This window comes from Wasmannia auropunctata, unplaced genomic scaffold (genome assembly GCF_000956235.1).
Source record: "Wasmannia auropunctata unplaced genomic scaffold, wasmannia.A_1.0 LD336078.1, whole genome shotgun sequence".
In the NCBI taxonomy this organism is placed as follows: Eukaryota; Metazoa; Arthropoda; class Insecta; order Hymenoptera; family Formicidae; genus Wasmannia; species Wasmannia auropunctata.
The window spans coordinates 3512362-3533526 of NW_012026812.1; the positions used below are offsets into that span (position 1 = coordinate 3512362).

General features: G+C 38.1%; 4 protein-coding genes across 17 annotated transcripts in view; 2 read left to right on the forward strand and 2 right to left on the reverse strand.

The window, feature by feature from the left end:
- Positions 1–231: 231 nt before the first annotated feature.
- LOC105448978 (sodium-independent sulfate anion transporter-like) lies at positions 232–12349 on the forward strand. Of its 11 annotated transcripts, none has more exons than XM_011687902.1 (12): positions 232–301; positions 1637–1983; positions 2828–3012; positions 3479–3674; positions 3791–4011; positions 4162–4306; positions 4911–5075; positions 5459–5620; positions 5970–6110; positions 6719–6864; positions 7111–7272; positions 8068–8782. In XM_011687902.1, the coding sequence occupies exons 2-12, from the start codon at positions 1980–1982 to the stop codon at positions 8242–8244; spliced, it is 1704 nt and encodes a 567-aa protein (XP_011686204.1). In that variant the 5' UTR covers positions 232–301; positions 1637–1979; the 3' UTR covers positions 8245–8782. The 11 variants fall into 11 exon arrangements, with proteins under 11 accessions (XP_011686204.1, XP_011686206.1, XP_011686197.1 ...); XM_011687904.1 differs by lacking the exon at positions 232–301 and adding an exon at positions 316–473; XM_011687895.1 differs by lacking the exon at positions 232–301 and adding an exon at positions 11513–12349 and having other exon boundaries at positions 481–1983; positions 8068–8260.
- LOC105448977 lies at positions 10605–13662 on the reverse strand. The gene is made up of 3 exons (XM_011687892.1): positions 12775–13662; positions 12457–12582; positions 10605–10933 (listed from the first exon to the last, which is right to left on the reverse strand). Exons 1-3 carry the CDS (start codon positions 12919–12921, stop codon positions 10733–10735), a joined length of 474 nt encoding a protein of 157 aa, XP_011686194.1. The 5' UTR covers positions 12922–13662; the 3' UTR covers positions 10605–10732.
- Positions 13663–14804: 1142 nt separating this feature from the next.
- On the reverse strand, positions 14805–19662 carry LOC105448979 (autophagy-related protein 9A). 4 transcript variants are annotated; one of them, XM_011687907.1, is made up of 9 exons: positions 19411–19662; positions 18258–18324; positions 18073–18181; positions 17539–17858; positions 16964–17430; positions 16708–16892; positions 15665–16624; positions 15200–15568; positions 14805–15049 (listed from the first exon to the last, which is right to left on the reverse strand). In XM_011687907.1, the coding sequence occupies exons 3-9, from the start codon at positions 18124–18126 to the stop codon at positions 14897–14899; spliced, it is 2508 nt and encodes an 835-aa protein (XP_011686209.1). In that variant the 5' UTR covers positions 18127–18181; positions 18258–18324; positions 19411–19662; the 3' UTR covers positions 14805–14896. The 4 variants fall into 4 exon arrangements, with proteins under 4 accessions (XP_011686209.1, XP_011686210.1, XP_011686207.1 ...); XM_011687908.1 differs by lacking the exon at positions 19411–19662 and adding an exon at positions 18793–19396; XM_011687905.1 differs by lacking the exon at positions 18258–18324.
- An 824-nt stretch (positions 19663–20486) lies between these two features.
- The window catches only part of LOC105449117, a 246648-nt gene continuing 245969 nt past the window's right edge, over positions 20487–21165 (forward strand). The window contains exon 1 of the mRNA XM_011688116.1: positions 20487–21154. The gene's annotated coding sequence lies outside the window, so the exon portion shown is untranslated. The remainder of the gene's footprint in view (positions 21155–21165) is intronic.

The following is a 21165-nucleotide window of genomic DNA, read 5'->3' on the forward strand; positions in this document are numbered from 1 at the left end:
ATAAAGAATTCAGAACATTTACTCTTTCCAAAACAAATTTGCATGTCGTTTCTTTTATCTTTATGTAAAATAGAAAAGTTTCAATAACAAATTCCAGTATGTTTCCAATTGACCTACTAATCGCCTTGCTCTCTTGCTTATCTCAAAGTCGGTCAAATAAAATCTGAAACTATCGCGAGATATCGCAGTAGATAACACAGTTGTAATGTATCGTAAATTCTCAGTCACGTTATAAATGGATTAAATGTACTCGCCAGCATGACTATTACATAATGAATAATCAAAATTCAGTAATCTCGTGGTGTGTAACGAAGTCTTGCGTGAATTTCGCTTAATATAACGGGTCTCCCCTCCCTAACGGCAATGCGCTCCCGCAGTTGAAAGAGGAAGGAGAAACAGAACCGTGTCGTTCACGAAGAGCCAGCGATATCGCAAGTTTCCATAATCAGCTGTTATATTCCCGACGTGGCACTGTAACTCGACGGACATTCATGCACTTAAACAACAAGCGTCCGTTTAAATCGGTTTCACATCGTATTAAATGTGTACCGCACTTTCCTTTTCGAGAACGACTCGATCGGAATACTAGATCGCGATTCACGAGTAAGGGTTTTCATTTCACAGGAAAGTGTCACGCAAAGTCATCGTGTTTCTACGTCCCAGTTTATAATCTATTTTTGTTCGATCACGGTTTACTCGAATTAGATTCTAATTAATGTTTTCTTTATTTCTGTGAACCACGGACTCCGACTTGGATATCTCTACGTGTTGCATTTCATGGCTCCATTGTGAAACGTACTTTAGGATGTGATAAGCATCCGGTAACTTCCTGTGCATCCGCATAGCCAGTCGCGATTAATTAAACTCGACAATGAGTCATTTTGTCCAATAAGATTACATATGTCCAGTGATAGTGATACGAGCTGTTTATATAATACGGATCTGACAATATTAGCGATACACTGTTACTTCGCGACTCAGTCCGGCCGAGCGCGGTGAGTCGGCATGAACATCTGTCAATGGAATCGCATATTTATAGTACTGAGCGTGCGTTGCGTGTGTGTAGAATAAAGAACCGGTTCGGCTATTAAATCGTTGCTCCATAAAATCGATGCCTATCTTCTATTAAATCATAACTTACATAATATAAAGGAAAACAGTTTTTTATTAATTGCCTCGAATATTTTTATACATTTTATGATATGTGAAATATGGTATATAAAATGTATTTTTAAATTCTCATAAAATAGCGATTTGTAACTTGAAATAGTAAAGCAATCCGAACTAAAATCGAAACCATAATAAAGTTTTATAGCGCGTAACACATCAAAATAATTAAATCTTTCATATATATATTTTTCATATTTTGCGTCAATCTTTTTAATTCATATATTATAATTTATTTATTTTTTACCGTAACCTATCGATATGTTAAGTGTTTATAAAATATTTATAACACATGTGGCAAGTTAAATTTGAGCTCAATAATTTTAGTCCTCCAAAAGTCATTTTACCCATTTAATAGCAAATTTAAACGAACACGCTTTATTTATTATACACACGATATCGCTGGTTCGTAACAGTATTAAGCGATTACTGTTAATATTTAATGCTTATCGACGTTGAAATGCTCTAGAGGGAATTTACTTATCTAACCGTTTTTAAAACAAACTGTGCGGAATTGTGGTGACAACACGTGTAATTTTTCTGCACAACCGAAAACGGGCAGATCATTGAACCAAAGCGGGATAATTACGGTGCAAAAGTGAGTAAGCAAAGAATTCGGAACGTGTCGAACGAGATCGCAAACACAGCTTATTTTCTCCTCTTCTCTCCCACTTGCATTTTCCTCGTCAAAAGTGGATTACACGTGCTCCGCACGTGCAGATTTGGGAAGTATTTCGCCGAGCGAGTCACGACGGACCTGTGTTGCCCTCGCTATTTTATTGTATCAAGATATCAATTGAAGAACTAAGTGGATGAGTAAGTGATGTATTATAAATAGATAACAGCGATAATTGAATCCATGAAATGCTAAACTATGATAATAGTCCACTGAATATAAGAGGTTTGAATAATAATCTTTCTGTATGTTATTCTTAGTCATTCAATTGCTTTTCGCGTAATTTTAACAAATTCTTTCTCTCCTTTATACGTACATTATTTTAAAATTTAACAGTCTGTAAAAATTGATTAATTGGCAATTTAGCTTATAAAAAAACTAAAAATAAAAAGTTGAATTTAAAAATAAAAATATAATGCACGTCATTAATTGGATCGGTTGAATCTTTCACATAAGTGAAGAAGCAGAGAGGTTTCATAAGGAAAAAATATTTCAATTCGACTGAATTTATATTTACTTAACCGTAAATAATTTTATTTATTATTATTTGCGCTGAAGAAAACTTATAATAAAGGTTGAAACATCGTTCGTTATTTAAAATTAAGTTTTTATTTGTAATATAAATATTTAAGTACGAACACCTAACTCAAGCTTCTGTGCTCCTTTGACTTTCTGTTTATTTATTTAAAAGCCCGGAAACGGCGGAAACTACTATTGTTTTAATACACATCAGTTTGTTCTATTTTAAGTTAATAAGATATTCATCAATTTTTACTTATTTTTATAAAGAAAATGCAATTAATTAATCAATCGTTTTACAAAAAAAAAGAATTTAGTGGAGTTATAACTCCACGAAGAACGCATGTGCAAGAACATCTCGAAAAAAGATAAGAACATGTCTGATCACATCTTGTCCCACCCGACGTCACGAATAACGATAAAATCGCTTGCATCGCGAAAAAATAAGGCTGAATCTGCTTTTAGTGGCCAAGTGGTACGAGAAAGATAAATGCGGCAAGTATGCTGTGCGAAGATTGCCGGTTCTCGATTGGCTGCCGCGATACAAACCCACGTGGCTCTTGCAGGACGCGTTGGCCGGTATTACGGTCGGTCTCACTGCCGTGCCGCAAGGCATCGCTTACGGTATTGTTGCCGGTTTAAATCCCGAGGTAAAGATCACGAAAAAGACAGCGACCGGCGTATACCTAACTTTTGTAACTGTTTGCGTCATTCCCTTGCACATTATAGATAAATGTTTCTCCGTCATAAATTTCAGAGGGATAAAATGAAATTTCTAAAAGAAACTCTGATTGTGACAAATAACAAGTAACAAATCGACAAATAACAAGAAATAAGTTTTCAAGAATACTTTCCGTTTAATTTAAGTTAAAGTGGTTCAAGGAGCGTTACTTTTTAAATGATATTAAAAATTTTTGTAATGTCTGCGTATAACATCTGGACATAAAATAAAAAATAAATTCTCCTAAAGTACATTGCTTTCGGTATCTACTAATGCCGTTTAACGTTTAGTGTCTAGTTAACTATTGACATATGTATACGATTCTAAATTAATTTAAGTGATTTTTTTTTTAAATAGTTATATTTAATTTTTGTGTGTGTATTATGATCTTATAGTACGGACTGTATGCTGCATTTATGGCATCATTTATATATATCATTTTCGGTTCATGCGAAAATATCACTATTGGTCCAACAGCCATTATGGCCACCATGGTTCAACCGTTAGTCGCAAAATATGGTACTGACATAGCTATACTAATTGCATTTTTGAAAGGATGCATCATTACGCTTTTAGGAATTTTTCATTTAGGTATGTTTTTTCTATAAAAATAAGAGATATACATATGTGTCACAGATATGTACATTACAAGTGATAAATGGTGAAATATTATTGCCGTATGATGCACCCTTTCTGTTTATTTCAAGGGTTTTTACTGGACTTCATATCGCTACCTGTAATTACTGGCTTTACTTCAGCCGCGGCGATCAACATAGCGTCTTCCCAATTTAAGTCGCTCCTTGGCATACCCGGTAGAACCGAGAGTTTTCTGGATTCTGTGATCGCGATCTTTAAGAATCTTAATCAGATCCGGTATCAAGACACATTGTTGGGAGCTGGTACAATCGTTGTGTTAGTTTTGCTCAAGGTATAAATCATTTTCATCACCAAAAGTGCAAGCTCTTTTAAAATAATTTAATTCTCATTCCGATCAAATTTCATATTGCAAAAAGGCGATAATTTCACATAATATTATAGAAAGGGACCTCTCTCTTATTTGTATTCTTTTCAACTATAGAATATACCAGGACGACGTACGGGAACAATCTTGCAAAAAATAGGATGGCTTCTCGGTCTGTCACGCAATGCGTTAGTCGTAATTGTAGGCACTATCATGGCGTATATTTTTTACACTAACAATCTAGAGCCTTTCAAATTAACGGGTGAGTAGATAAATCGTTTACCTAATATTAATGTTTTTTAAACTACAACTAACATTATTGAAATTGATATCTAAAAATAGGCTTTGGCAACCCAGTAATTAGTCATCAAATAATTTTAATCAATTATCTTTTATTTGACGTTTCTCTATAAATTCCAAACTTATGGAATTGAGTATAGAAGATTTATTGAATTATTGGTACGCGCGTTGCGGAATAAATTCGCGATAATAAATTTTCTTGCCATTGATTAATCGCCGAATTTTGCACCTTCAATATCTCCTTTCGTATCGAGAATTGAGATCAATTTTTTAAATACACGTTTGTTGACGTTAAAATTGGTCAAGATTGATTTATTAACTTTTAAATTATTGTTAACATTTATCAGTTATAATTTTAAGATATTATAAGATTCATTTACGTGATGATTACGATAAAGAATAATTTTCTTTTTCGAATCGCGGAATGAGATAATGGCTTGTTTTCGTTTCAAGATTTTGATGGACGTTAAAAAAAAAGATTGCTTCGTATATGGACAGATATCACGAGAAGATATATTTTCCATAGCGGGTTGCGTGAAACGCGAATAACAGACAAAACGTTTCAGGCACAATGGGTCAGGGTTTGCCACCGTTCACGCCTCCGCCGTTCTCCACGACCTTTCAGAATCAAACGTACAATTTTCTGGAAATGGCTAGTGCAATGGGAACGACACTGATCACGATACCGATCGTGTCGACTATCGAGCACATAGCCATCGCTAAAGCTTTCGGTAATTAAGTTTTTATCATCAAATTGCTGTCATCGCTTTTACACTTTTCGGGCTAGTAAAAGCTTTATAGAGACAGATAATTTTTCGTATGAAATGTACGATGCGTTTCTGTGTCACGCTTTTACTGTAAAATGTGACTTTAGTAACTTTTACCAATGTAAGAGGATTACTATTTTGATTCGTATGTATACCAGAAACCAGATCAAATAAACGGGAACGAAGACGGATAAATAAGGCTGTTTGCATTCATTAAAGCAAGTTCGAATATTCATATTTTATTTTGTTCGTTTACTTGGTTTGGATCCGACTACATACTGTTATTTTTGAGAGCATAAAAAATCGAATCTGCTTGTTCGAGAAGAGTAATAAAATATTTATTTTAGCAAAGGGTAAATCTTTGGACGCCACGCAGGAGATGATCGCTCTCGGAGTCTGTAATATCTTCGGATCGTTCGTTCGCTCGATGCCAGTTACAGGATCTTTCACACGAACTGCGGTCAATCATGCGTCAGGCGTTAAAACTCCATTGGGGGGAATATTTACAGGTAGGTGAATGATGAACAAGAGTGTTATCACTTCCGAATATAACGTAATTTAAATACTATCAACTTGGTTACGTATAAATGTATCTCACAACATATTTGAGAGGTGCTGTGTAACATCTAAAAAGGTAATTTTTTTGATAAAAATTTACATTATAAAAGGTAAAATTTTTTGATAAAAATTAACATTTTTCGATTATTTAAAGATACTAAAAAATATTTCGCAAATATTGAATTTACAAAATATTATTTGTTATAGTAAAATTAAACAACGCTCCGAAAAAAAAGAGATAGCTTCGCACTTCGTTGAAAATTTAAGCTATTTGCTCAATTACGAGGGGGATCTTTTCAGGCGTTCTGGTGTTGCTCGCGGTCGGTCTATTGACCTCCACCTTCCGCTTCATACCGAAGGCGACGTTGGCCGGTCTTATCATATGCGCCATGTATTACATGCTCGATTTCTCAACGTACGGCTTGCTGTGGCGCGCCAGAAGTAAGTTTACACACAAATCTTTCCTCCTCTCTATCTCTTTTTTCTCATTCTCGCTCCGATTCACCTACACTGATCTAACCAGTGTGGCGTCAATGGTGCACGCCGTACAAAAGGAGCTGCCGTCAGCGAGAGCGCCACCCACGCTCGGGATGCATTCGCGGATGCATTTGTTCTCGAAAAGCCCGCGTGAAACAATAATGCTCGAGCGCCCTTGGTGGCATTTATTGTTAAGACGGGAGCAGCGCCAGCTATTCCCGTTAACTTTTGTCGCCGGGCTTCATCTCGGGCTCATCTGCAGCTTCGTAGTAGAGCTGACGTTATCGGTACGCGCCCGTTTACGAATGCGATCGACGTCATTTCGCGTGGGTGGAATCAAATAGATAACTTCGCGTATTTTGTAATTCGCGCATTGAATTGAAATATTAAGAGATTAAATTTGTTATTAATTAAAAGTGAAACCCTGACCTTATTATTGTTAAAGAAGACATCTTTTCAAGAGAAGGACAATTAAAATAAATATAGATGTGATATAGTAAATACCTAGATACAAAAGTAATTTATTTTTACTTCGAAATATTTTAATAAGATGTTCGTAAATTTTATTTTAGAGATTGATTTCTTTGTCATGTTGCTGACATTAATCCCATGCGTCTTTCTTGGTTTGGAGTATGGTATCTTAATTGGCATCGTCGTCAACCTTGTAGCATTGCTGTATTTCTCGGCACGGCCTTCCGTTCAGACAAAAATTGAACAGGTACAGTGATAACAGATTAATTGATAAATCTTAGTATCAAATAATTTATTATCACTTATTTAGTATTATCACCTTAAATTATTACCTTTTAATATTTAAATAACAGCTCTTTCTAAACTGACGGAGAGTCGGTTTAAAAATATCGTTGCTGGAAGTACGTGTTTTTTCAACAGTCTGGAATATTTTCCTATATACTATGACTTAACTATGAGCGAGTATTATCTTTTTTTTTTGTCTCGAATACAGATCGAAGGGGAAACTGTAATAGTCGTAATACCCGAAGAAGCGATAGCCTTTCCAGCGGCGGAGCGGCTGCGTGCTAACATAATGAGGCTTTCGGGGGAAAGTGAATGCAACGTGATACTCGACTGTAAAAATCTGAAGAGGCTCGACGTTACAGTCGCTAAGGTAGGCAATGAGATTTCATTTACGATCGACGAGAAAAACATTAATGTCGACAGAAAATATTTTTTAAGATAGATTCGGAAAAAGAAACGCGAAAAAAAATAACCGAAGAGTATAAATTGCATTTTTTTTATCTCGATTGGAGTAAGACAATTAAGATTAATCTTTTGCTCTCAACGCTCTAGAGCTAGATATCAACATCATTAAAGAAATGAATCCATTAAAATTACATTATATAAAATGAGCTAGTATTAACAATGATATATAAGAGGGAATTTTATATATACATTTAACATATTAAATATTTAAATTGAAAATTAATCTTAAAAAATTAGGAAAAAAAATTAATAATATTACTGATAAATATGCTTGCTCGCAAAATCATTTGTATAAACGTGTAGCTATACAAAGGCACGATCTGATACTGCAAGGTTTATTCAGCAAACAACACACTGCACATACTAACGTGCTATATCATCGTTTTTTAAATTCTTATATAATTATAAAGTGTATTGTATAGCGCGAACATCACAAACCGAATTTTCTAGCGGAAATCTTTAAAGAGCCACGTGTATATGTTTAAAGAGTATCTTAAGAATGACACGTTATTGTTAAGCTTTTGAAGAATTGCGCTCGTCGATGAATATCGGTCAACGTATTGTTGATGTTCTGCTACGCGAACTTAGCTTCAATTTTATATATACTTATTTTTGCGGTTGCGTATTTTTTTTTGTAAAAGGAACTCGTGCACTCTTGCCGCGTCACATTGTAATTAACATAAAATCGATCGCCTTGCAGAACATCAAGCTTCTGGAAAAGGACCTTTCAGTACGCGGACAAACAATTGTCTGCAGTAATTGCTGCGAGAACGTGAGCGCCATCCTGAAGGTCGTAGCACCGGAATTATTAAACATCAAGGAAGGTAGAAGTAAAGCTGAGGGAGGATCGTTTCTCCCACAACCCGCGACCGCCTAGATTTATAAATACCATGGTAAGGCTTTTTAATAAAGATGTAAGTACCGGATATTATAAATTACCTTACATACGATATCGAATTCCTTTCTCAGAAACAATGAAGTTCGCGACTCATTAAATTAAATTTGTTTGTGTGCATTATTTATTTGAAATAAAACAAGTATATAATATAACATGAACCGCTCGAGAAAAAGAGAAAATGAAATGTCAAGAAGTATGCGAAAGTTGCAAAGCAAATATAAATTTTATATTTTTTATTCTGACTTTTATCACGCCGTTTTGCATATTCGTCAATCCCTATTCTAACAAACGTTTGTTCCTCTCTTCCTTAATATTTCATGGATATCTGATATTTTTTACGTGCCTATTCCGACGTAGCTAGTTAGGTTAGGTGCTACGATCGCACGAAGTTTATTTAACAAAACTGTCGCATCACAATTAAATTGTATCATTCGCATATAATTGAGAGTCCACTTCAAAAGACAATGAGTATTCAATATAAAAAATAAACGTAAGAATTTACTCACCGGAGGTGATACACTGCCATTGTTTACTCGCCAACTGCTCCACTGCTCCGGCTGCATGCTGCACGGCTCCAGCTTCCAGGCTCTGCATCCACTCGCGCGGGCACGATTAATTCGCAACGCGATACGACACTCCCGAGACTTATTGCGTACACGATAAACGCGAAACGGATAAAAAATACGCGAAATGCATACGTAAACGCACGGAGACAGACGGCGAGACACCATTGCTTCGCGTACAGTGTTTTCGCGGTTATGTCGACTGGACGAAGTTGTTGTTTCGAAGAGACGCGCCGGCAATTTCACACCGCTGCCTGAACCACGACAATTATATATCGATCTAACCGCAACATCGAATATCGTGAAGAGAAATATCTATCTCACATATATCTCTATTGATGCGACAATCTATTCAAAAGGGAGAGAGAAACAGAGAGAAAATAACCTGATGCACATAAAGAAATGAATGCCACGAATTCAAGCGTCCATCGATCGAAATCAATCTCTTTTGGTCCTCGAAATCTGTAAGATTTTTTTTCGCGGGATGCTACTTTCACATATACTCTCTCCGTGCGCGAGTTTCGAACGGATTTTCGGATTAATGAAGGTATATGACGGCGATTAAATGTTTTTTACGATAAACACGGACTCGCAATCAAGTATGCACATACACACGCAATGAGAGGTGACGCTACGTATCGGTGTGAAGTGCCCACGGCCACCTCGAATTTTTGCATCCGTGATTCGAGCGCTATCTGCGTTTAATCCACGGAGTACGGACGTAAAATAACTAGAGTAACTAGATTAACTAGACGCCGCCGATGCGAGATTGCGAGCTACATGTTTTCTATGCGTATGTCGCGTCAAATTTCGAACTCGGAAAAATAAACAGAAAACCGAGAAATCGAATTCTTGCCTATTTTTATTTCGAAAACTTCGAGTAACGCGTTATCATGTTGTATATAACATTAAATACAATAATAGATAGAAGTATGAATTTGTACTTTTTGTCCAACAGTCGTGTGCGACGAATGAGTATGTAGATATGAAAATACGTAACCCGGAAGTATGATATTAATGATGTTTTAGCCGATAGTGAACTTATTTGATCGAATTCGTGCCACGAGCACAGTGGAAGTTCGCGCCTCGCGACGCACGCTACATACGCAGCACCTTCCATCCCCCACAGTAAACAGTAAACACCTTGGCTCTCCGCAGCCCGCGCGCCCCGCACCGTGCCTGGTCGTGCCGACCGCCGCCGCCCGCGGCTCGCAGCCCCACCATGTGGCCGCTACCCCCACTACCTGCGCCTGCGCGCGCTGCGCCGTGCGACTGCGGGGTGCGTAGGCAGCCGCAATACCGGCAGTGGGGAAGAGGCATGGCGAGTGGAGGGTGTTGTGTAGCGCGCGCCGCGAACTTCCATTCTGGTGTCGCGGACTGATTGCCGACTGGCGTCGCGTAAACGATTCGAATTATTTCTCCTTTCCTCGAAAATTACCTTTATATTTTTTTGCTTATTTGTCGAGGCTTTGATAGCCGTGATTTTTTAATATCCATTGATAGCGCTATTGATAATCGCCAGAGATCTGAATGATCTGCATGCTTCGCGCGGCAAACAACTGCAAAAACATATATTATGCCTCTCGATAGTTCGTCTCTTTGTGTTTCCTTTTGAGAAAAAATTTTATCTGCGCGATAATGGTCTCTCTCGCAACTATTGTGCGACAAAATCTCGACTATGAGGGTCAAATAAAATGAAGCAAAACATAAAAGTGCCACAACACGTGTGTCTCAAAGGCGCAAAGAAAATGTGGGAGACGACTGCGACACGACACGTTTGCAGGATGCCTTCTGACCGAAATGGAGAATCATCTTTTATTGTAACATTTACTTTCGTTCCCGTTTTTTGTTCAGGTTAACCTAATTCGGAATATCGATGTTCTTAAGCGACACGCTTTCGGGGACTAGAAGCTTGTGATCTCCGGCGCGATTTGGTGGCATTTGCCGATGTGTCGTTCCATCGTTTCGTTTTCGCGCAGAATCCAGTAGCATATCTTGCAGTATCTCTGGCAGTGAGACTTGACGTGTGTCGACAGAGAAAACAAAGTGGCAATCGGTTCCTGGCACAGATTACACGCGTATCTTAAAGTGCGTCGATCGGTAACCTGAAAAAGTTCGACGACGATGAAAATTCCTTTTCTGATTTTTTTTTCATCAAGTCCGTATTTTAATATCTTCGCGATATTAAAATAAAACTACGTACGTTTCACCTTTCCTCCAATTCAAGATTAAGGTACGATACACTTGTATTTTATTTATGTACGTATCCGTAAAATGATATTTAACGATTAAGGTTAGGTTAGGTTAAAGATTTTTTCCGCTAATGTTATTAATTACATTTCATGTCATTAAGATTCTCATTACGAGGAATTATCGATGACGTTTTATTAAAATAGGTGCTTGATTTAATTATCGAATCGAATTCTTTATTATTATATGGCACGGCAATAATATATCTTGATGACATGCGTATAATAAAAATCTAAAACGCACGAAAAAAATGCAGCAACGTCTTTTTCGGTATGTTTATTAAGACAAATCGCTACGTTAAAAGTAAATACAGCGAATGTGTGAATCTTATCGCCTCAAAACATTTATTGATCGCTTCGGAAATTTTTCTCGATTCTAATTAATCGTCCCGATCCCGCGTCATTGACACCTACATTATTTTCGCTTTTCCGCAGAATCGTTTGCAAGAAACGCCGATAAGAACGGAGTTCGGATACCGTCGCGGGAATTGGTGGGAAAAAGTTGACCAAGACTGCTGGCTTTTAACGCCAAACGGCGAATGGACCGAAGGAAACGCAAGGAAAGTGTAAAAAACGCAGACAATCAAGGATACAGCTAAATGTCGTCTTTCAGTTTTTCTCCTGCATGATGTATTGCGCACATCGACGCCCTCGTCTTTTCCTCCGTCACGTCGCAATATTGTCGTTGACGCTAATCGTTGCTCTGTCTTCTGTCTAATGCGTCCGTTAAGAATGAGGTCGAGAAGAGAACGCCAAAGTTTCGCCAAGAAATAGAAAGAAAAATTCTCCCATTTTTCTCCCTTTTCTTTCGCTAGTAGTTAATTTTAAGAAAATGGTGTAAAATAGAAAGCAAACGATTTTGTGTGTAATTTAGTTTTTAAGAGGACCCTTTTGCGTCGACATAAAGTATTGTCGATGATAAAATATTGTGGTTTCTTCAAGTTAAATGTTTAGATAGCTTTTTTAATCAGTTGATCTTAAGCACATCACTCTGTAAATTACTTTGCTAATTACGTGTGCAATTTTAAGCAGACTCTCTTATATCTTTTAATACTGTCTTAGTAACAAATTTTTATTTGTTGTTTGTATCTCCGAAATTCATATTAAAGAATGGATCAACAATACAATACTAGAAAATGTATCAGAATAGAAGTAGATATGACTTATATGTAAGACAATATGTACCAATGTCAGAAAATAGTGCAATAGAAAAAATACATTTTTTAAAAGATTAAATTGTCATTTAAATTAAATATATATTTTAATGAATAATTATTAGAGAATTTATTTTACCTTTAATTTTACTTTTTGTAAAACTAAATTCGAGATAACAAAAAAATGAATAAAAGACCGGTCTCTCATGTATAATATCTACTTACAACAGTCGCATCACCACTACCACCATTGTCCACCTGTTTCTCAGAAATTACAGTGTAATGCGGCATTCTTGAACCAGCCTTCTCTTTTCGTCGTAGTAGAATAATCGGTTGTTTTGATACCTCAGACTGCAAATTATGAATCTTTATTTGCGTACATGTATTTTAAAAATTGCCATCGAACAACGATAAATGCGAACTCTTCTATCGTCTCTCGTTTTTACTTTCTTAAAATATATATTTGAAACATTATACTTTATAAATTATAACATCAAGAAATTTCCAAATGTAATTCTCGTTGCTGTAAATAAGGAGGGATACCTTTCTCACGGTTTGCACAGGTGTAGGGATATCATAGATGAAGTCTTTTTTCGTCATTTTCTCACTAATATTGCGATTACATCGCAGATTGTACTTGGAAGCATCCAGCAACTTGGCAGTTGATGCAACCTCTTGGCAAGCGTTCATATTTGCATTCTGCTAGTCATTTCTCTTATGTTTACCCGACTATCGATTATTCTTTCAGAACAAAAGCTTTCCACGCGAGAAATAACTGAAAATCGAGGACGCATTCAAAAGCAGTATATTACTTGTATCTTCTGAAATTTTAGTTCTTTTTCTCTTTTTAGAATATTCCTTTACACTTTAAACACTCTGAGAATAAAATGGATAACAGTAAACGAATAAAGTTTTAACAAACTGTATTTAAAACATGAACTGACAGAAAAAATACGATGGAAACTTGCCGCTAAGTGTGACAAGGATGCAACATGAATTTTTCATTAAACGAAATCACCCGTTTATTATGAAATTTATTTTTATTTTTGTTATAATTATAATTACAGACGTTCCTTACAGCATAACTTCTCAACTCAATGAGAATCACATCGATATAAGATTTAGCAAAACGTATCTTAACGTTACTTGTTACATGTTAAAAATCATCGATTTCGCATTAAGTTATTAGATGTTGCATATTATAAACAAAGAATAAGAGTAGCCTAATTTTTGTCTTAAATCTATTTCGTAACAACCTCCGTTATGTCAAAGGACACACCTTTAACTTTTATATTGTTGTCGCGGTCACTGAAAACATCACGATATTATATGTACATACGATTCTACCCTAGCCATCAATATTCAGCCGCCGTTATACATATATATATATAGATGTATGTATATATACATAACAAGTACAGGTATATTATATATATGTATTTAATATAATATATATTCCACGCATATAATATATATCATATATTCAATACGTATATATATTAGTTAATCAAAATAAAATGTTAAAAATAAATAGAACCATTTTATCTCTACAAAAAAAGAAGTATATTACGGCGCGATATTAATTTCGTATGACTAGAGAATTGTGGCATTGAGAAGTGATTAAAATTATCAGACAAGTAAATTACGCGTATCTCCCTATTAAACGAAAAGACATTTTGTTTTTTTTCTTTTATCATTCTAAGGAAGGACTATACTAGCCTTTATGTTCAACTAATTTACAATTGAAATATTCTAATTGTCATTGGACAAACTTTTGACATACGCTGCTTTTCTCGCATAATGAAGTTTAAATGGATTAAAGGATTAGATCTGTGTAAAAAAATTAGCTTGATAAAAAAATTAATTTTTTCATGTCGAAAGAGAATAATTCTAGAATTCTATCAAATTATTTTACTTTATACAAATTTACTCGAACAATATTTACATAATTCCTAATTAATTTTACACAATTCTATTTTACATATTTTTACATAATTCTAATCAAAATAAGAGTTTGTTATTCAGTTTTGTAATTTAGAAGAGCTCCAAAATTATGTTGTCTTCAACCCCGAAAATAATATGATGCTTCCATTATAGAAATAATTGCTATATACATCAATTCAATGATGAAAAACAATAAAAAATTCTGGAAAAATTTGTAGAAACATATACCAACTTCTCTTAAAAAATGCCGAAAAGTTTCTACTTGTCAATGCTACATTGGATAATCTAATCCTTTAAATCAATTATACTTTTTATATATAGAGCTTTACGCGCTCATTATGTCAAAATATAAAATATAACATTTAAGTGTAAATATTTTTTACATATAAAATCTAAGCTTTTAAATAGGCCTCTGATATTAAGAATAGGCGTTATTAAATCGTTGGCCACACACACAGAGAAAGAAGAGAGAGGGAAAGAGAGAGAAAGAAGCATATACTCTCTCTGCATTCTGTGTAATTTAACGTATTTAGAAGACATCATGACCTCTATATAACACCGAGAGTGTTCAGACGATTCCACTCTTGGGTATATTGCGACTACTTACTTATTGTAAAATAAATCATGGATTCGTCATAATAAAACAGATAAAAACCACTTTATTCTTCTAAAAACGATTATTGCGCGAGTCGAGGACGCTTTTTAAATGAAATTTCTAACGTTAGGATTCTCTGTTTTTTCTTAAAGACGAATCTTGATGCAACAGGAGCGGTATTCTTTCTTGTCTAACCTCGGGAAGTGTCGCCAGCTCTTGAACCGGACTTCGCTGCCATATACTTCTCGTTGCCATTTCATGGTAACCTCTTCTTCTTACCTTAGAGATCAGACGTTTTATTTTTAACATATCTGAGCACTCTTGTCAAAGTGGCTTGTAACGTTCCACATTACGTTGTACTCGCAATTCGAAATTTGTTAAATCGATTTGTTAAATCGCGAAATTGAAAATATAGATCAAAATACTTACTTGTCTATGATGAAGCTCATGCAGGTACAATGTAGACAAAGACATGTCGGCAGCGGTTAATTCTGTAGGTTCATACGGATCTGCATGCGCCTCCATAACATAACTGTGGCCCGATCCGAATACAGAAGCACCTAGCGATTGATTCGATATACCTTGCTGCAAATCGTATAGGAATCCTCTATCATTGTGCAATGGACCTTCCGTCCTGGACACACCGCGACGTAGAACGGTAGATTTTGTGGCTAACGACTGATCGACGCCGACCGACGTAGCCGACGTACCCGGCTGATTCGTGAAAATGTTACTCATGCTAGGTACACTCACTTGATTTATCGTGCTTCGAATAATATTCGATACGTGATCTCTATACTGTAAGAAAATAAATTAAGTAATATATTAGTGATACGCGAAGTGAACTTTATGAAAATTAATGTAGTAAGGAAGAGAGAAAAATCAAACACTTACGCCAAGACCGGATAAACTGTTCAAACTAGCTATCAGAGGATTGTTATAAGGATCAGGATCGGCAGTTACTTCCTTCTTCGCCCTTTCTCTCAAAGCAGTTACGAAATTCTCCGCATGGGACGGCGGTTTCCATTCGGGATTCGTCAGGGTGAAATGTATGAGGGACAACTCGGTCTTGCCGTCCTCGGCCTGGGTATAATGATTCGACATCGGTACGTGGTACTTGTCCGGATCGATGCCGTATTGATTGTCGTATCCTGCACTACGATCCTCTGGCAGCGGCGAGACTGTGGGACTGTGCGCTACGGTCTGCCACATGGGATTCCCGTGTCTACGTACGTCCATTTGAGCGAAGCTGCACACGTCACCGACTCCGGCGACTTCGATCGTGAAGTTACGAAAAAAGTCTACAATCTCCAGGGCTCGGTGTCTCATGCGGAAGCACAAAATGTACGTCGTCACGAATGGAGAAACCAGCTCTTCCAGAAGATGCACCGCGCGATATTGGAATAGCTGCGCCACCTGGGACCTGGTGGTATGCGTATGAGCAGTCCCCCGCCAACTGTCCGGCCTGTAATGCGTGTGGGCCAGGACAGCGGTCAGAAGAGTCTCGGGGCACCAAACTAAATTCTCATCGGGTACAATCGCCTTCGCGGCTGCCGCCACCGCGCCCAGCATAGTCATGTAGGCAACCACGCGCTCCATCGAGAATATCGGCTCGTAGATCACCGTTATGACCAGTAACACCGCCAATACGCTACCGGTGATGAACGCAATGTGCTTCGCTACTATTGTCATTATCGGTGACGTGAAGCTGCTCATGTACTTTGAAGCAGGACGGTACGCACGACTGAGACGCGCGTTCAACTCGTGATCGAGTTCGTTGAAATGTCGTAGGTACAGCCGACCGTACAGAGACCACGTCCGCATCGCCAGAACACTTGGTTCTCGTTTAATGGTCTGTCGATGTTATGCCACACGTTAGTATTGATTTAGCAAGTTAAAAGTCTCATTGATTACCACAAATAAGCATAATTACTCACCTCAGCGTAATTGAAAAATGTATAGAGAACTTGCCACAGAAGAATAAGGAAACACAAGACGAAATTTGCGATACCGACCCATAGAATGTGTTTAGATAATGATCGTGCGAGTTCTTGCCTTTTATTCAATTTTTTGTAATCCTCCTTCAGATGCCAATTATTTTCGAATGGTGACCATGGTCCCCCTAAAAAAAAAGCAATATAAATTATTTCTAGTAAAGTTATATCTATATAATTGCGCAATTATAATACTTACAAAATAATAATAATTCTATATTGTATTTCAATCCTCGTGTCAAAAAAATGACTTCTCCTATAAGGGGGACTTTGAGTCGCACGGGTAAGAGGGATTTGTTGATCATAGCTACCATGTAATTTTTATGTCTTAATATCCTATGGTATATATCTAATTCCGTAAGTTCTCTTTTGTGAATACACATCTCCTGCTCCTTCTGCACCTCTATCACACGCTTCTGAATCTCGTGCCATGTAAAATTGTCTAGCTCGCTATCGGCGATTTTGAGCGCTGTATTGAAGAACATTTTGATATCCCAGAATTGCGCCAGGTGATACAAAACTTTGAGAAATTGGAGGAAAAAGAAAATTGTCGCGACTACGAGAAGACTCCAGTAGAACGAAGAGATCGATTTCATGCAATCACCAAAGCACATTATGGCATCGCTTTTGTGGCTGGTATCGTTGCCCTTGCTATCTCCGCCACCGCTAAAAAGATAGAGTGTCAATTAAATATGAATTAAAACATAAGAATACAGAGAATACAGAGTCAAGATGTGCATAGATAATTCACAAGAGCTTAATGATAAGATATACCTGTATATCTTGGTGTAATCGATGCAGTGTAAGAGAAAGGTAACGAATGTGACTACAAAAAAGAATTGCAGTAATTCCAAAACTTCTTGGAGCATCATACAGACAAAGCCATGCTGCTGGTGATAGTGGTACATTCGCGTAAAGAATGAATCTAGGTCTTCGATGTGATTCCATCGTGCTTTGTTACCCTCCGGCACTACATGGATGATGACACCTGATTCTTGAGGAGCCTCCTCGCGATCGTCCTCATCATCCGCGTCCTCCTCCTGCCCCTCGTACGGCTGTATGCGTTGATAACTACTGTCCAGTACCGTCGTCATCTGCAAATGCAATTTACATAGAAGCACATATTAATTACAATTATATCTCGTTTAAGGATTTATATTATTAGATAAATATGCTTAGATAACAAATGTTTTAACAATAGGCATAATAATAAATTTTCCAACATATATTTTTCTATACAAAAAATTCTTACACTGAGGGAAAATTTATATTGTAATTAGAACACAAAACTAAATAATCATATCTTACCGTTTGTGCTCGTCGGTCAGGCTCTACACAGGTAATGACAGTTTCTCGTTTCATTCTTTCATGTCATAAAATTTATTTAGCTACCAGTCGATGGTTGTTCCACAAGCATCTAGAATGTAAATCAGTTACTAAATTAATATTAACCCTAATGTAGCAGTTCTCGATTGCTATACATTTTATCTCATCCAGGGGTATGTGTTGAAAAATATATCAATAAACAGATATTTCATTCTTACTTTATCGTAAACTAACCTAAAAAAATAAAAAATTATAATTAAAGAATAACAAAATCCAAACTTTTACAAGAAAATAATATCATAAATATTAAGTATTAAATCTTCATAAAAGATTATAATTGTCTGTTGTTCGATTACAAGAGAATTTACATGCATTGTCGTGTGAACCTTCTCGTGTAAAAATATTTTTAGAGAAAACTGTTGCCCTTTAGAGATTAATTCTAGCACAAAGGTGATAACAAAGGTAATGATAACAATCAACTTGTGCACAAAGAAAGTCACTTGGATTTTTTTAACAGATGCACATCCCCGTCTTATCGTGAAGCTAAAACCGCGACTATTGTTATTTAAGGAACGTTCTGAATGCATATCGTTTGAATAGATTTCCCTTTATTATCATTTCTTTCGAAATCCTCTTTATTGCGCGTCTTATCACGAGATTAATTTTTCATCAGCCGATTATTCATCGAATCGTACGTTTCACCTTGAACGTTTCGCTAGCGTTATATCAATGTGCGGACACACTTGTCCACACTTGTCTTTCGCGTTCACTTCTTCTCTGAATAGTAATATCGAGAGACGAAAAAAAAAAAGATGAAAATCAACAATGCTGCCTGCAACACGAAATCTTAGCCTCTCATGTGCTGCGAAATTTCTCGACTCTCGCGCAGGAACAACAAAGTTTTAGGATGCTCTGAAATGCTTCGAAACCTTAGATAGATGCCCCGACTTAAAACCGAGAGCCTAAACTGTGCCATTTTAGGAAATCGCAAAAAAATAATGAACTTTTTTCTTTGTTCTCTCTCTCTCTCTCTTCTTATTGTTAGCCCGTACGACTTCCGCAGTGAGTCAGGTATCTTTTTTTTCCATCTTTTTTTTGAGATCTCTTTCTCCGTACGAACGACGGATGCACGTGCGACCACACGTTCCTTGATCCCGTTTTCGTCCCCGCATTCGGCTGACCCTTTTTCGACGAAAATATAAGCAGACGTGGGTGGCTGGCGCTGGTCGCGAGAGCGCGCGCGAAACGGGAAGGGTGACGCGATGTTTGGGGGGCACACAGCTGATCTTTATAAACAAAGGCACATCCTCTCGCGTTTACCTTCGTGCCCGCGATCACGAGCGATGCCCCCGGCCCCGACGACGACGACGAATCTCTCCGTCCACTCGCGCGACTCAATGATTCCACCTACGGGCTACGCGCGACTGCCCGCTCGCATATCGGCCGCCGTTCGCGCGATTATTCACTGGCGATTTAGACATCGGGATCGTTTAAAACTGCACATCTGTCTCTCCGCGTTTCACCATCTTTGCTGAGTCCTCGGCCCCCTCTGTTCCCTCGGCTCCCGTCAGGGTGGAAGATAATGCAGTCATCGGCCGGTGGCGATGCCGAGGGAATCGCCGGAATCTGGCGAAAACAAATCGCACACAAATGTCCACGATTATCAATGATCGATAAAAGGCGCAGAGAGGTCTAACTGTAGGTAACTGGTAACATACGGTAAAGCTTCGCTCGCGTCTCCATCTCGCGGCGGTGGCCCGTACTATCTAGCGCCCCTCGGCACTTCTTGCGCGTCACTTCGGTCATTTTTGGCGCGTCGCCGGCGCGGAAAGGATCGCTCGCCGGCGGAGGGAGGATGAATAGCGTCGCGACTTGATCAAATGGTATATTGAAACCTATATCAATTTATATATATAACTTGTCGCAATATTGAATTATCGCGCAACGACGGATTTGATATGGAAAATTCATTACTATCGCGACGCCAAGAGCAGATCAACGCGCAACGCGCGGCGCGACGCCAAACGCGAGAGACGCTCCGCCATTAATTTTCGCATTCCTTTTTCGTTTCTGAACTCGACGGACGCGGAATACCGCAAAATATGAACGAATACCAATGCAATGCATGCCGATTTGATTATATCGCGTGTTAAACAATTCTGAAGATGGAAAGAGAACACTGCGTTAAAATAACGAAGCGGAGCTTCGTTTCTCGCGCGATCAAATTTATGCGTCGCGGTGACGCGGCCGGCGACTTATATCTTTTGAGGGGGCGATTGAGATATGCATGTTCCGCGAGATGTGCATACAATTTTGTCTGTAATATCCTCGAATCATCAAATACGATATTATTTATCCCAATTATAGGTCCAAAATACTCGCTCGGAGTAGGAGTAGAAAGTGCAGCCGAGAGCGAGCCGAGTGCAGCAACGCCGCGTCGGTATTCGATGGTCGCGCCTGTCGTGAGAAGTTGGCCGCGAAGTTCGAACGTTTTCCTCCGCCATTTTGAACCCGCACGGGACGCCGCATACGTGTGTCGCGATTTCGTGCGCGTCGTACACGTCGCGTTTCTCTCGCGTTTACTCTTCCGTCGCGATTATGCGTTTAAAGTGCGCGTCGCGTCGCGTCGCCAGCGATAACGAAACGGTATCGGGAGTGTCGCGCAAAGCGTCGCGCGATCATATTTCGGCGATTATATTGCGCGCGTCGCGCGTGCAGGGTTATGTCGTACGATGTATGACGCGTTCGAATTTTGGCGATTGTATTACACATACGCGTTACGTGTGACGACGGCGGATGTGCCGTATCAAATATCGCGCGAATCAAACTTCAGCGGTTATATAGTTTGTTTTAACACGCGTCGTATGCGATAATATCGGGAGTGCCGTACAAAGTGTCGCGCGTGACCGTATATTCCACTGGATTAACGCGTACGTAATCAGTCCTCCGGGCGTAATTTTCGCGAGTGCGATCGCTATATGGAGAAACAATGACAAGGAAACACGAGAGGGTCCGGAGAGACGAGGAGGAGGAGAAGCCCAAGGAAGACACGGCGCAGCAACCGGTGAGTAAGAG